Genomic DNA, 15,852 nt, shown 5'->3' with positions numbered 1-15,852 from the left:
AGATGCTCTCTCTCTCTCTCTCTCTGTAAATTTTCAAGTTTGCCTTCAGATATAGCTCGGTTAATATGTTAATTGAATAGTAAATAAAAGGTCTAGAAAGAGGTGTGCCGTTCACTCACCTTTATTTTACCTTTTAGTCAAACTTCAGTCTAACAAATGACAGCCCTTAATGGTACAGTAAAACTCATTTATTATGAACACAGATTTTAAAGTCCCTGGTAGATTTCTTAACAAATCTTTGAAAATTTTACGGTTATAACGAATTCGGATATAACTAATTAACGGATATAGCGAACCGATTTTTTGTCCCGAAGAGGTGAATAGTAACGAGATTTAACACTTATGTAACGAATTTCTTTACAGACTAAAAAAAAAAAACACTTGCTTTCAACATAATAGTTTGAATAAATTTATTTTCATTTAAATTTTTTCAATTCAAAATCTGATCTTTAAAGGTATGGAAGTAATATATTTTTATTTAAAGCCTCAGTTAGCAAACATTTTAGTCTGGTGAAAGAAAAAATGTATATAATGAATTCGCTATAGTTATTAATACGAATTCGTTATACGGATATAACGAATTACGGATATAACGAAGTCAATGCATTGGTCCCTATAAATTCGCTATAACTGTTTTACTGCACAGTAAGTAAATGGTTAAAACCTTTATGGTATTTGCAGTTAAAATCATTACTTAAAATCATTTTACATCGATTGATTTTACGAAACATGAAGACAAAAGCACTTGTATGAAAGCATAAATATCTGTGGGTATACTTTCTGTGTGTAATGGGAAGTTTTATGTTTAGTAGATAAAATTATCAAAACGAAATCAACGTGACAATTACTATCAATACTAAAGATTAAATATCATTTTATTTCCCCTTTCTTTGATAAGATCTGTTTTCATTTGTGTCTAAAAACAAAAATATTAATAGGTTGTTGCTTTGTATTTGTACAATTGTTTCCGTATGGAAACCCCCTCACATTTCAAATGGTCTGTTTGCAGGACAAGGTAAAGGGCAAACTAGTGGATATCGGATCAATTATCTTTTATTACTACTTTATTTATAAATGTTATGCGGTTTATTTTATTTTGGTTCCTAACGCAAGAAATCTAATTAGTCGATGACTTTGTTTCATCTGTTGGGTTTAAATTAACACAACAGGAAAATTCATCAAAACAAGAAATATTTGTAAAACAAATATGCCCCCTCCCCCCCCCCCCCCCCCCTCTCTCTTGGAAACATCTGCGAAGAAAATGAACGGAAACTACAAATAATTAAAAAAAATTTAAGGCCAAGGCACATAACTCTGTCAGAAAATGTCAAAAAATGATCGAACATACCCAAAATTATACTTGACCTAGACTTTTTCATGATAAACCTGTATACCAAATTTCATTTCAATATGAGTATCCTCTGCGAAGAAATTGAACGGAAACTGTTGGCACCGACCGACACACAGCAGCATTGCAATATGCTCTCCCTTCTTCGGAAGGGGTCATAAAAATGGCTAATAAAACCATTTATTGGTGTAGATGTAGTATCCTTAAGCACTGGATTACTATAGATTAATACCGATTGTCAATGACCCATCACATGGAACACACTATGCATTTCAGACTCTTTTAATCAAGGGCAATAATCCAAAGATACATTACATACAGAGTTATTGTTCTTACATATAATCATTACATTCCTCCTTTTCTTAAATTTAAACATAATTCAAATTTATTTGAAATTTAAACTGAAATGAGTTTTAACTTTAAAGTCCAAAATCAAGATAAAATTCACTGAAATGAGTTGCGTCAAAACTTTTTAAACAGTCCATAAAATTTTCACTTTATGTCAAAACAAAGTCTTTGAACCGATCCGGTAACTTGTGTTGCCGAACTGGTCTTGTACGCACAGAGTCTCCACGGTCTGTCTCAATCTTCTGGTCATCGTCCATGTCAGTGATCTCCAGGTCGTCCCCATCATCTGGTAGTTCACTTTGTGGAAGATCTAGGTCAGTCACATCGTCTGCATCATCAAGTGGAACGCTACCGTCAATCTCCAGATTTTTCACTTGCTTTACGTTCCTGCGATATGTACCTCCATGTGGTGCCTTCAGCAAAACTTCATTTCCTGTACGTCCAACGACCTCATATGGTTTTGTCTCAAAGGCAGGTGAAAGTTTATTTTCTTTTGGCTGCTGAACCAACACTCTGTCTCCAACTTGTACTTGGCTGTATTTTGCGTTTCTACTCTTGTCTGCATATTCTTTCTCTTTCTTCTTTTTTATCCAGTCTTTAACTCGGATATCTTCCTCATCTCTCTCTGGAAAACTGGGAATCTTGGTCTTCACTGGATATCGGAAAATGAGTTTGTTTGGTGCAACTCCAGTTACTGTATGTGGTGTGTTTCTATAAGCTGATAGAAATTTTGGTAACTCCTTTCTCCAATCCTTTCCCTCAACATGAGCTGTCCTGATAGCCTTGAGTAAGGTCTTGTTCTGTCGCTCGACTTCTCCATTAGCTTGTGGCCAATAAGGTGTGGATGTTTCATGGTTGATGCCGTATTCCTCTAAAAACTTTTCAAATTCTGCTGAACGAAATTGGGCTCCATTGTCACTCCTCAGGGTGTCAGGAATACCATATCGAGCAAAAATCTCCTCCAAACATTCAATGATCTTGGTTGATCCTGTGTTCTTCAAAATAAAAGTTTCAAAGAAACGGCTGTAATAGTCCACATACACCAATACTGATTCTCCTGTTGGAAACGGTCCCATTAGATCAATTGCTGTTGCTTGCCATGGATAATCTGGAAGCACTTTACGGCGTAACGGTTCAGGTGACGATGGACCTCCTACTACTTGACATGCGTAACATTTCTTGCAAACACGTTCAGCATCACTGTCAATCTTTGGCCACCATACTTTCTCTCTCAGTCGTTGTTTGGTTTTAGTGATTCCTTGGTGTCCCTCATGAGCAGCGCTTAAAACTCTCTCCCTCAAACTGGTTGGAATCACAATACGTGTACCTCTGAGGATCACCTTTCCTATGCTGCACAGTTCAGTTTTAACGGATACGTAGCTTTCCTCACAATCTGTCCAATTTCCAGTTAGTAAGGCTTCCTTCACTCGGTGTAACTCAAGATCTCCAGCGGACTCTTTCTCCACCTCCTGAATCGTCAAGGTTCTTGGTACGGCTTGCAGAGCCACGAATCTCACAAAATCCTCTGATATTTCACTTGGTGAGGGTGCATCAGATTTATATATACACAGTCGAGAAAGTACATCAGCAACATTTTTGTGTCCGGGAATATACTTTACTGTGAACTGAAAGGGTTGGAGTCTCAATACCCATCGCTGAATGTGTGCACACGGGTTTGATTTCTTGCTGTAAATGAACTGTAAAGGCTTATGGTCTGTCAGCAAATCAAACTCGATGCCATACAAATACATGTAAAAGCGTTCACACGCCCACACCAGTGCTAGGGCTTCTTTCTCGGTCTGCGAGTATCTTCTTTCAACATCTGTCAAACTTTTGCTTGCAAAGCAAATAATACGGGGCTCTCCCTGTTGTATCTGTACTAACACTGCACCAAGCCCCACAGGACTGGCATCCGCTATCACTTGAGTTCTCGCTTTTGGATCAAAATATCCTAAAGTCTCAGCTTTCGATAAACTTGTCTTCAGCTTTCGGAATGCTTTGTCTTGTTCAGGACCCCAAGTAAATGGTTGGTTTTTCCTCGTCAAAAGTCTCAACGGTTCTGACAGTGATGCTAGGTTTGGAATGAACTTTCCACAATATGTAACCAATCCAAGGAAACTTCTGACTTCTGATGCGTTTGTTGGTGGTCTAGCTTCTACTATAGCTTTCACCTTCTCTCGGGTCGGGTCGATTCCTTTGTCTGATAAGACGTGTCCCATGAACTCTAGTTTTCGGAGACGAAGTTGACATTTTTCCTTATTAAATGTCAATCCCTTGCTGCCTAATTTCTCAATCACAGCTAGCAATCTGCGGTCGTGCTCTTCCATTGTTTTGGCATGTACAATAATGTCGTCCGACATATTTCTCACTCCGTCACATCCATGAAGTGCCTGCTGAATGGTGTGCTGATAAATCTCAGGTGCAGACGTGACACCAAAACTAAGTCTCTTGTAGCGAAACAGTCCAATATGAGTAACAAAAGTGGTAATGTCACGAGATTCATCAGCTAGCTCCAATTGATGAAAACCCCACTTAAGGTCTAACTTGCTGAAAATACAACTCCCATTTAGCTCATGCAGGATCTCATCAATGGTAGGTATTGGATGTCTCTCTCTAATAATGGCCTCATTAGCTTGCCTCATGTCCACGCACAGACGAATATCTCCAGACTGCTTCGGTGTGACAACAATAGGGCTGACCCAAGATGATGGTCCCTCAACTGGCTCAATGATATCCATGTCCTGTAACTCCTTGAGTTTTGCCTCAACCTTCTCCCTCATAGCGAACGGAATCCTCCTGACTTGCTGTGCTACAGGGGTAACATTCTCATCTATATGTAACATCAACTTAAAGTTCTTTAACTTTCCCACACCATTAAAGTACTTTTCATATTTGGTAAATATACTGGCTTCTGACAGGAAATTTGCATGTGCCACCTTCAGAATTCCGAGCTCTGTTGCTGTTTTATGTCCTAACAGGGCCTGTCCTTTACCTTGAATCACAATGAACTCTGCTTTCACTGAAGAATTTCCCACTGAAATGTCTGCCATAAAGCTTCCTAGGGTGTCCAGTGGTTTTGAACTTCCATACGGATAAAGTTTTTTACTAGATCGCTGTGACGTACATCTTACTCTTTTCTTCTTTAACTCCTCCCATAAGGAGTGATCCAGTACGTTACAACTAGCACCAGAATCGACAATCATCACAATATCTTCTACTCCACCAATATTTGTGGTAACGGTTGGGTGATACGGTCCATTGACTGTAAGTGTTTCAAGTGTTTCTTGTGGGTTATCCATAGACAATGTAAATGCATAAGCTTCATCAGAATCCTCCTGATCTGTTGTGTCCACCAGTCTAACTCGTGGCTTCGGTTTGCTGCGTCCGGAATATTTGTGACTATAATTGTGAGTCTTTGGTGTAAACGATTTACAGCACTTAGCAAAGTGATCAGGCTTGTTGCATTTAAGACATTTTTGACCGATGGCTGGACATGCTGGATCTGACTTAATGTGTCCTCTTTGACCACACCTATAACAAGTTATACTGGAGTTCGGTTTGTGTTTTCGTACACTTACTTTATTCACAAAAGCTTCTGAATTCCTTCCTCCTTCAATTCCGGTAGCTTGTTGTTGACTTTGTTCAAAAGCCCTTGCTGTAGTTAACGTTTGCTCGAGTGTCAAATCACCCCCTCTTTCCAGTAATTTCCTACGTAAGTGAGATGATTTGCATTTTTCGATGACTTGATCCCTAATATGTTCGTCTGCATTGTCAAAATTACAATGTTGCGCTTTCTGTTTCAATCGAGTCACAAACTGATCCACACTCTCTGTCGGTTCTTGTGTCATCAAACGAAATCCATGCCTTTCGAATGGTGTGTTTACTCTAGGCCGGAAGTAGTTGTCAAGTTGTTCCATAGCTATGTCGTACACCGTCTCATCTCCATCAGGTTCGCGAGCCGCGGGAAATGTGAAATATATATCTTGCATCTTCATACCTCCGCAATGCAATAATAATGCTCTCTTCTGTGCCGCATTTTCTATCCCTTTACCGATAACAAATAACTCAAAAGCTCTGCGCCATTTTTGCCATCTGACCCCTACCGTAGTCGGTTCTCCATCACAATCAAATGTAGGAATTCCCCCTAAATCAGTCGTGATTAACTGCGCCATTCTAAATCATAGAGTCTATTCACAATCCTCGTCGCCAATGTAGTATCCTTAAGCACTGGATTACTATAGATTAATACCGATTGTCAATGACCCATCACATGGAACACACTATGCATTTCAGACTCTTTTAATCAAGGGCAATAATCCAAAGATACATTACATACAGAGTTATTGTTCTTACATATAATCATTACAGTAGAAACAAGTGCAGTGTTTTAATGTATTATTATCAGACTATTTCTGGAAACCAGGGTGAGAGCACTGGTCCCATTAATGTAGGGTCTGCTTGTGGTGGTGTATAGATAGACACGAACGACAGATTATGCAAACCGAAATGAGCCAAAAAGACTACTGAAATAAGTCATCAATACGTGATAGCAACACCGGATAGGACTAAGGTCCACTAAGACTAAATTAGATCACAATACTCAACAAATACATGTACTACTAGTACTATATGGTCACGTGTTGTCTTTTAAAAGGTTATTTTACATTGGCACTTGGTCAGAGAGGACCAGTTGAAATATTAAAAGCACCGAAGCAAATACGTCTGTCATTCAGGTTAGTTTGGATTTGTTGGGGTGCTTGAGATCCACGTGTAGGAGTTGGCAATGTAAGCATTGATTTTTTCAACGGTATAATTATTGCTAAAACCAGTCACAACAGCACACATAGTTTCTGACATCCGACTTCATGCAAGATATTGCAATCCAATGGACGCAATGATTAATCCATTGCATAAACGGGGCCGTGGTTCAGCATGTGTGGTTGTCATATGCCTTTAAACATTACACCTAAGCATATGGTATGTCATGACATTACTTTTTATAGTTGAGTTCCTCTTTAAGAGCAGTACTTTGTACTTTCCAGTGCCAGCAATTTCCTTTTACATATATGTTAGCAGATGTAGCAAGTTACTGAAAATATGAATTATAAGCACTGTAAAAGCTTTATTTAGGTAAATGTCTTTTTAATCAATTTCCTTTTTATGGAATCATGCATTTTCTATTTCATCAAATATCATTTTTGTCCCCCGCCGCAACGCGGAGCGGGGACATAGAAATGCCGGGCGTCCGTCCGTGCGTCTGTGAGTTCGTGTGTCCGTCCGTCACACTTTTTTGTAAGCGCACTCATGCCTACAAATTTTGACAAATTTTCATTAAATTTATACCAAATGTTTATACCACTATTACCTTGGTCAAGTTCGAAAATCAGCATTGGTCGATACTTTTTGTTGGAGTTATGGGACTTTGCAATAATGATTCTGTTTTATCCAAAAATTGACCTTGTAAGCGCTATCATGCCTACAAATTTTGACGGATTTTCGTTAAATTTATACCAAATGTTTTTATTACTAATACTTTGGTCAAGTTCGAAAATCAGCATTGGTCGATACTTTTTGTTGGAGTTATGGTACTTTCTTTACAATAATGACTCCGTTTTAACCAAAAATTGACCTTGTAAGCGCTCTCATGCCTACAAATTTTGACGGATTTTCATTAAATTTATACCAAATGTTTATACTACTATTACCTTGGTCAAGTTCGAAAATCAGCATTGGTCGATACTTTTTGTTGGAGTTATGGGACTTTGCAATAATGACTCTGTTTTATCCAAAAATTGACCTTGTAAGCGCTCTCATGCCTACAAATTTTGACGGATTTTCATTAAATTTATACCAAATGTTTATACTACTAATACCTTGGTCAAGTTCGAAAATCAGCATTGGTCGATACTTTTTGTTGGAGTTATGGGACTTTGACCACAATAATGACTCCATTTTATCCAACAATTGACCTTGTAAGCGCTCTTATGCCTACACATTTTGACGGATTTTCATTAAATTTATACCAAATGTTTATAATACTAATACCTTGGTCAAGATCGAGAATCAGCATTGGTCGATACTTTTTGTTGGAGTTATGGGACTTTGACCACAATAATGACTCCATTTATCCAAAAATTGACCTTGTAAGCGCTCTCATGCCTACAAATTGTGACGGATTTTCATTAAATTTATAGCAAATGTTTATACCACTAATACTTTGGTCAAGATCGAAAATCAGCATTGGTCGATACTTTTTGTTGGAGTTATGGGATTTTGACCACAATAATGACTCCGTTTATCCAAAAATTGACCTTGTAAGCGCTCTCATGCCTACAAATTTTGACGGATTTTCATTAAATTTATAGCAAATGTTTATACCACTAATACCTTGGTCAAGTTCCCAAAAATTGACCTTGTAAGCGCTCTCATGCCTACAAATTTTGACGGATTTTCATTAAATTTATACCAAATGTTTATACCAATAATACCTTGGTCAAGTTCCTAAATCAGCCTTGGTCGATAGACTCGATACTAGTATACTGCTTGACCGGCGGGGGACCCAGGAATTCTATTCTTGTTAATTTTTCATATTTAACGAACTGATCATTTCACTCTTTATCAAAAAAAGTAAAAATACATGTATGTATATTTGATCATATGTTGATCAAAAGATCGAATATTGTTAAATACGGGGCGAATGTCCCCCTCCTTTTATTTTTGCTAGCATTTATTTCGCTAAAACTAATAGGGGTTAAATAAGCCACTTCGAAATGCGCCCGCCTTCAGGGTTAAAACAATAAACATATGACATACATATAAAACGTAATTATAAAATTGATATCGTATTTGAAGGCGTCTAAAGAAGTAATATTCGGGGGAATTTGGAGTTGTTTGACACGGAGGAATTACGGCGCAAGTTACAACAAATATAATGAAGGTGGCAATGCCCCCATTCCCTCCAGAATTTGCAAGCTGTACATTTGATTATGCATAGAATGACAACTTATATTTCTAGACAAGAAAGTGGTTGTTCCAAAACGACATATGACAAACTAAATGTTGCAGGTCTTAAAACTGAAAATAACTACATAAACAAAAGTGTATTTTCTGATGATTAATAAAGAATCAAAGATTTTAACTATTCACGAATGATCTATTCTGAGTAGAAAAAACCATATTTAAATGAAAATAAATCAATGTTGAAAATAATAGAAAGCACCTTAATTTTTTTCAAAGTGTGTGTGTGTTGGAATATATGGCAACACATCTGTTACTGTTATCACACAAAATATTGTTAATTAACATTAACATATTAAACACTTAAATGTACACAAAAACCTTGGAAAAAATATCACTATTTCATAACATTATAAAATCCAAATAGCTGTATAATACAAATTATGCATGATTTATTTTACGAATAGTGTTGTTTTTACATTCTCAAGAAGTTCGACAATTATGAAAATGTGTTTAATTTCAAAGATGTATAAAATATGTTTTCTAGTTCGTGTATGTGTTTTTAAAGTGTTAAAGACAAGCATTGTTTATTTTAACAAAGGTCTAGCACATGGAATGGCTTTTAGAAATATGAAACACTTAAGTACACACAATTGTAACAAGAGGCCCATGGGGCCACATCGCTCACCTGAGCAACAATGGGCGTTCAAAAGATATTGTGCCATATGGCCCTCGGTAGAATAAAAAAAAAATATTGTAAAGTATTCGAATTTTACACTTATTTTTGCATACACGTAATCTTTGACATTGCACCTTCATGAAATACTGTTTTTACACAGAATAAGAATATTTGGTAGCGGTACACTGTTATATAACTTCTGTATTTTCGTTCTGCCCCCTCCCCCACTTAATAAAGCGATCAAAATATATGAGAGCATATATGTACATTTTCTTCCTCAACTACTTACTAGTTAATGTATTTTTTAAAAAATATAATAGTTATTGTATTTTATCAAAAAAATCCTACATGTATATATGTGAAGAAGAAAATTGCACATCAATGCGCTCAATTTCTCAAATTAAAATATTCAACAATTTATTTGTCTTCTCCAATAAAATTAAATGACTGTTGTTCACTTCGCGTAAACTCGTAACTTTTATAACTTTACTCACACTTGATTGATGAATACACTGAAATGAAAAATGTTGTTACGTGACATGTTAAAAGAGCTATAAAAATCAATGTTACCGTATTGACAGGCACATCATCCTAATTTACTATGGCCAACCCATTTTTTTCATTTTTATTCAAAAATAACAAATGGTTACAAACCAGGATAATTTTCCGCTGTAATATTTCTTTAGGAATCTAAGGAATAGCGATAATTCTTTTATCCCCGCAACAGAAATGTGTCAGAACTATGGAAACTGTTTTCACGATGTCGTTTTTATTTACTCACATTTCACATTATTCATTGTATAAAGAGGGGGCCCCAGAGAGTAGTTATATAAAGCATATCATTCTTTAATTTTTTGTGTACAAGTATTTAACACATTCTAATTCATATAGAACTTCTAATGATCAACCAAAATTTCAGCGTCAATGGTACAATTATAAGCAAGATGAGCTCAAATTTTGCTAGGTTTGAGTCATATGTTGTTCACATGAATTTATTACATTCAGCTTAAGATTTTTAACTTGGTATTTCCTATTCGGCATTTAAAATGGAAAAAAATGAATAGCCTCAGATCTGTGTACAAACATAGAATTGTGAGCAAATCTCTGTATCTTGCTTTTAATTTGAAGCTTAACACTCAAATATGGTAAGTAAATAGAAATTGTAAACAATTAAACGCAAGAAACATGCACTATAACAAATAAAGAACACAATTCATTTTTCAAAATGAATCATATACATGTATATACCTACATATTTCCGTCAGCGATATTAAACTCTATTTAAACTGAATAAACTCGAGAAAATGTCGACCATCTCAACAAAACATATTGCATTATTCTACCATTACGCAAAAGATGATACCGAATTACCGATAGCCTGAATGAATTGCATTTTAGTTCTTTCTTAATACATCAGATGTTGCTTAACTTGCGCAGGTAAACAGTAAACTGTTTGATTTACCGATGTCTGTTTGATTTGATTCGTAAAAATCAGGAAATACAAGCGACAGTTCCCAGGTTAACGCAAAGGATAAATGAAAACGAAACGAAAATCACAACAAGCTAACACCACCGTCATATGTGAAAACTGTCAACGCATTGAAATATTTAGCCTCAATTTACACAAAACGGCACCAATATGTTTTGCATGTTTCAAAGATTCCCTTCGTACATGAACTGTTGCACAACAAACAAATTCATCATTGTCATATCGACCCGTTTTTCATATAGTGTCATGGCTGCTTTAAACAAAGAACCTCGTTTTAAAATTATGGAATACGAGTCATGGTAAAATGGGTAAGCAATTTTAAGCAAACGGGCCGGGGCAAAATAAAAGCCGGGTCAGATCGGCAATCGTCAATTCCATTTACGCATTATTTTGCAGCAATATTTATAGCGAATACAAATATACTGGTCAGTAAATATCTTGATATTTTAATGAGATTGGCAGATTAATAACTGTCAATCTTTTGTTTTGCCCTGGCCCGGTCATGCCTACCCATTTTACCACGACTCATGGATGATATAAATTGCTTGAAACACGCCTTTCCTTTATTATTATTTTCGTCATAACTCAGAATTGAAACAGAGTTAGCCCATAATATTTGCAATTTATATTTTCCTTCCCATAAGGATTATTCATGCAAAATTACCTTGAATTTGCCTCAGTAGTTCTTGAGAAGATTTTTTAAATGCACCCCCCTATTTTTCTTTTTACAGTTTTAAGGTTTTCTCCGCTTTCTATGAAAAATGTTCTTTCATTTCTGCAATTAATATTCATTTTTCCATAAGAATGCTTTGAGCCAAATTTGGTTGAATTTGGTTAAGTGGTTTTAGAAAAGAAGTTCAAAATGTGAAAAGTTACAGACGGACAGACATACGGACGGACGACGGACAAAATGTGATCAGAATAGCTCACTTGAGCTTTCAGCTCAGGTGAGCTAAAAACTGAAAAAAGTCTCATGAGCACACATTAGTAACCTGAGCAACAGTAGTCAAAATCAAATAAACTTTACGGACTAAGATACGGAATATGTGAATTAAGTAGTTGAATATATATCTTGTAATAAATTTATTACTATGTGAAAACAAGAGGTCAATTGGCCTTAACGGTCACCTGAGTAGCATATAACCCATACACAAACTTGTCGAGGAGTCTCATATATGCATCTAATCAATAAGGTTTCATACTGGAGTAGAAAAATTATAAATTTAGATGGTAATGATGACCACCTCCCTGCCTGAAATATTTCAAAAAGAACTGTGAAACCTATAATGTTTGCGAAAAACTAAAAGATCTGGTCTACAAAATCATGAATTCAGTTTTCCTCTCAGGTGTTTTGGAGTAAACAAGATCATTTTTAACATTATAAGCATGCACACTTATACATCCAATTTGGCCCTGCCCTAGAGTCATTACCCATCCTTCAGAGGACATGGAAATTAAAATTTCAGTTGAGGACTTCCTGGTAAACATAATTATTAGTCAGTTTTTTATACAGATGTGTGAGAATAGAGAAGACAATTTTTACAAATTATATGCATTAACACTATATTGCCCCCCCCCCCTCTCATGTCCTGAACCCCTGACCCAGTGGCTATGAATTTCACAATTTAGGTAGAGGAGTTAGTGGACATCATAACCATCTATTCAGTTTTTTGCCCATATGTGTGGAAGTAGAGAAGAAGATTTTTTAAAGATTTCATACATTTTTAGGTCACCCGAGTCACTCAGATGTCCTATTGCAATTGGTCTTCGTCAGTCGTGCGTTAACAATTTTACATTTTTAACTTCTTCTTGAAAACTACAAGGCCAATCGTTACCATTTTTGGTGTGAAGCATCTCTATGATAAGAAGAATTTAAATTGTGAAATTTATGGCTCTACAAACCCTGGGGAACCACGGGCGGGGCCAAATATGCAAAAAAGCCAATTTTCAAAAATATTCTTCTCTACTCCCACGCATGTGAGGAAAAAATTGAATGCCTGGTTATGATGTCCATGATACACTCTACCAAAATTGGGTCAGGAGTTCAGGCTATAGGGTGGGGTCGATATGGCCATATTGTAAAAATGTATTAAATCTTAGAAAATCGTCTTCTCTACTTCCATATATATTTCTTAAAAACTGAAGGCATGGTTATGATGTCCATGAGGCCCTCTACTAAAATAGTGAAATTTATGGCCCCTTAGTCAGGGGTTCTGGCTCTAGGGTGGGGCCAATATGGCCATATAGTAAAAATGTATTAAATCTTAGAAAATCCTCTTCTCTACTACCATATATATTTTTTAAAAACTAAATGCATGATTATGATGTCCATGAAGCCCACAACCTAAATTGTAAAATCCATGACCCCTTGGTCAGGGTTCAGGCCTTAGGGTGGGGCCAATATGGCCATAAAGTAAAAATGTATTAAATCTTAGAATATCTTCTTCTCTACTCTTGTGCTGCTCTCGAAACGGAATAATATGTTCCGTCCGGTTTGGTTTTTTGTTTTATCGGTAATGGCAGCCATGAGCTTGGCCTGCTGTTTTTGTGTGCATCATTTTCTGGAATTCGGCCTATCTAAGGAGTAAGTTTTATTTTATTCATGTCAATTTATGTCCATTATGATCTTGTGTATCTAACGATGTCATGCAATATCTCTTACTTTGTTTAAATTCTGCAACTGCATTGTTTTGTGTAAGCGCGTGTTCGCAATATAGGATAGGCATAGGCCTGTTTAGCTAGCATGTTTTAGTCACACATTTATCTGTGTATATGTCGTCGGGTAAAGTTTAGTCATATAACATTCAGTATTGTCACAGCTTATAATTACTGCCATATTTTTGGAAATTGTTATATTAGACAAATTCTGACTTTTATTATTGTACTTTTCAGTTTTTCACCCTCTCACGAGGTCTGGATTTTAGTAATAAATAGCCGATATACATCACAACTCTCATATATATTTGTTAAAAACTAGATGCATGATTATGATGTCCATGAGGCCCTCTATCAAAATTGTGAAATTCATGACCCCTGGGTCAGGGGTTCAAGCTCTAGGGCGGGGCCAATATGGCCAAAAAGTATTAATATATATATACTTGTTAAAAACTAAATGCATGGTTATGACGTCCATGAAGCCCTCTACCTTAATTGTGAAATTCATGACCCCTTTGTTAGGTGTTCAGGCTCTAGGGTGAGGCCAAAGTGGCCATATAGTAAAAATGTTTTAAATCTTAAAAAATCTTCCTCCGAGGAGTCCATCCCCTCCGGTGAGCCTTTCACCACCACCCTCCCCCTTCAGACTCCCAGCAGCGAGACCGGCGAGGCCCCAGGGATCTCCAGCCCCCAGGTTGAGACCAGCGAGGCCCCAGAGAGTTCCAGCCCCTAGGTTGAGACCAGCGTGGCGACCACCGGGGGCCGCCACTTCCACACCGTCCTCCAGAGGACCCCCACGGCCAGCAGAAACACGGCCACCACCACCACCCAGGGAGCTCCAGCCCCCAGGAGGAGGCCGGTGTGGAGACCACTGGGGGCCGCCACCACAATCCAGGCCGGGAGGAGGATGCCACGACACCAGTAGAGGAGGGGGCGAGGTCTACAGGTAGAATAGGCAATTCTACCCACCCCACCTCTACTGGTTCTACACCACCTGATGTTTCGCCTAGTTCTACCACACTCATATTAGGTAATTTGCAATCAAATACTTATTATATGAATTTAAATTACCTTTACTTTTTATTTTTACTTGTGTTGTTTCTTCCAATAAGCATTTATAGATTTATCATTTATTCCAAAATTATATTTTGCTAAATATTAAAGTAATACATATTTAATATGTATATTTTTTTTGTTTTGAAGAATCGACCAATAGCAGTAGTATTGCCCATGCTTCGCCAGCCAGCGAGACCAGCGCCACCGAAGGGGATGATCGTGGTCCATCTTCCTTCGAGAAGCCCACCACTCCGGTGAGCCTTTCACCACCACCCTCTTCCTTCAGACTGCCAGCAGCGAGACCGGCGAGGCCCCAGGGACCTCCAGCCTCCAGGTTGAGACCAGCGAGGCCCCAGAGAGCTCCAGCCCCAAGGTTGAGACCAGCGTGGCGGCCACCGGGGGCCGCCACTTCCACACCGGCCTCCAGAGGACCCTCACGGCCAGCAGAAGCACGGCCACCACCACCACCCCAGGGAGCTCCAGCCCCCAGGAGGAGGCCGGTGTGGAGACCACCGGGGGTCGCCACCACAACCCAGGCCGGGAGGAGGATGCCACGACACCAGTAGAGGAGGGGGCGAGGTCTACAGGTAGAATAGGCAATTCTACCCACCCCACCTCTACTGGTTCTACACCACCTGATGTTTCGCCTAGTTCTACCACACTCATATTAGGTAATTTGCAATCAAATACTTATTATATGAATTTAAATTACCTTTACTTTTTATTTTTACTTGTGTTGTTTCTTCCAATAAGCATTTATAGATTTATCATTTATTCCAAAATTATATTTTGCTAAATATTAAAGCAATACATATTTAATATGTATATTTTTTTTGTTTTGAAGAATCGATCAATAGCAGTAGTATTGCCCATGCTTCGCCAGCCAGCGAGACCAGCGCCACCGGAGGGGATGATCGTGGTCCATCTTCCTCCGAGAAGCCCACCACTCCGGTGAGCCTTTCACCACCACCCTCTTCCTTCAGACTCCCAGCAGCGAGACCGACGAGGCCCCAGGGAGCTCCAGCCCCCAGGTTGAGACCAGCGAGGCCCCAGAGAGTTCCAGCCCCAAGGTTGAGACCAGCGTGGCGGCCACCGGGGGCCGCCACTTCCACACCGTCCTCCAGAGGACCCCCACGGCCAGCAGAAGCACGGCCACCACCACCACCCCAGAGAGCTCCAGCCCCCAGGAGGAGGCCGGTGTGGAGACCACCGGGGGCCGCCACCACAATCCAGGCTTGGAGGAGGATGCGACGACACCAGTAGAGGAGGGGGCGAGGTCTACAGGTAGAATAGGCATGGCCCTCAGATACAACAAAATCA

At 38.3% G+C, this 15,852-nt stretch overlaps 1 protein-coding gene across 1 annotated transcript; it reads right to left on the bottom strand.

The window, feature by feature from the left end:
• Positions 1–1,845: 1,845 nt before the first annotated feature.
• Positions 1,846–5,868, bottom strand: LOC128172075 (uncharacterized protein K02A2.6-like). The gene has a single exon (XM_052837846.1). It carries the CDS (start codon positions 5,866–5,868, stop codon positions 1,846–1,848), a length of 4,023 nt encoding a protein of 1,340 aa, XP_052693806.1.
• Positions 5,869–15,852: the final 9,984 nt, after the last annotated feature.

This window comes from Crassostrea angulata, chromosome 2 (genome assembly GCF_025612915.1).
Source record: "Crassostrea angulata isolate pt1a10 chromosome 2, ASM2561291v2, whole genome shotgun sequence".
NCBI classification, from domain to species: domain Eukaryota; kingdom Metazoa; phylum Mollusca; class Bivalvia; order Ostreida; family Ostreidae; genus Magallana; species Magallana angulata.
The sequence above is the reverse complement of the archived record's forward strand: the minus strand, read 5'-3'. Positions and strand labels throughout refer to the sequence as shown.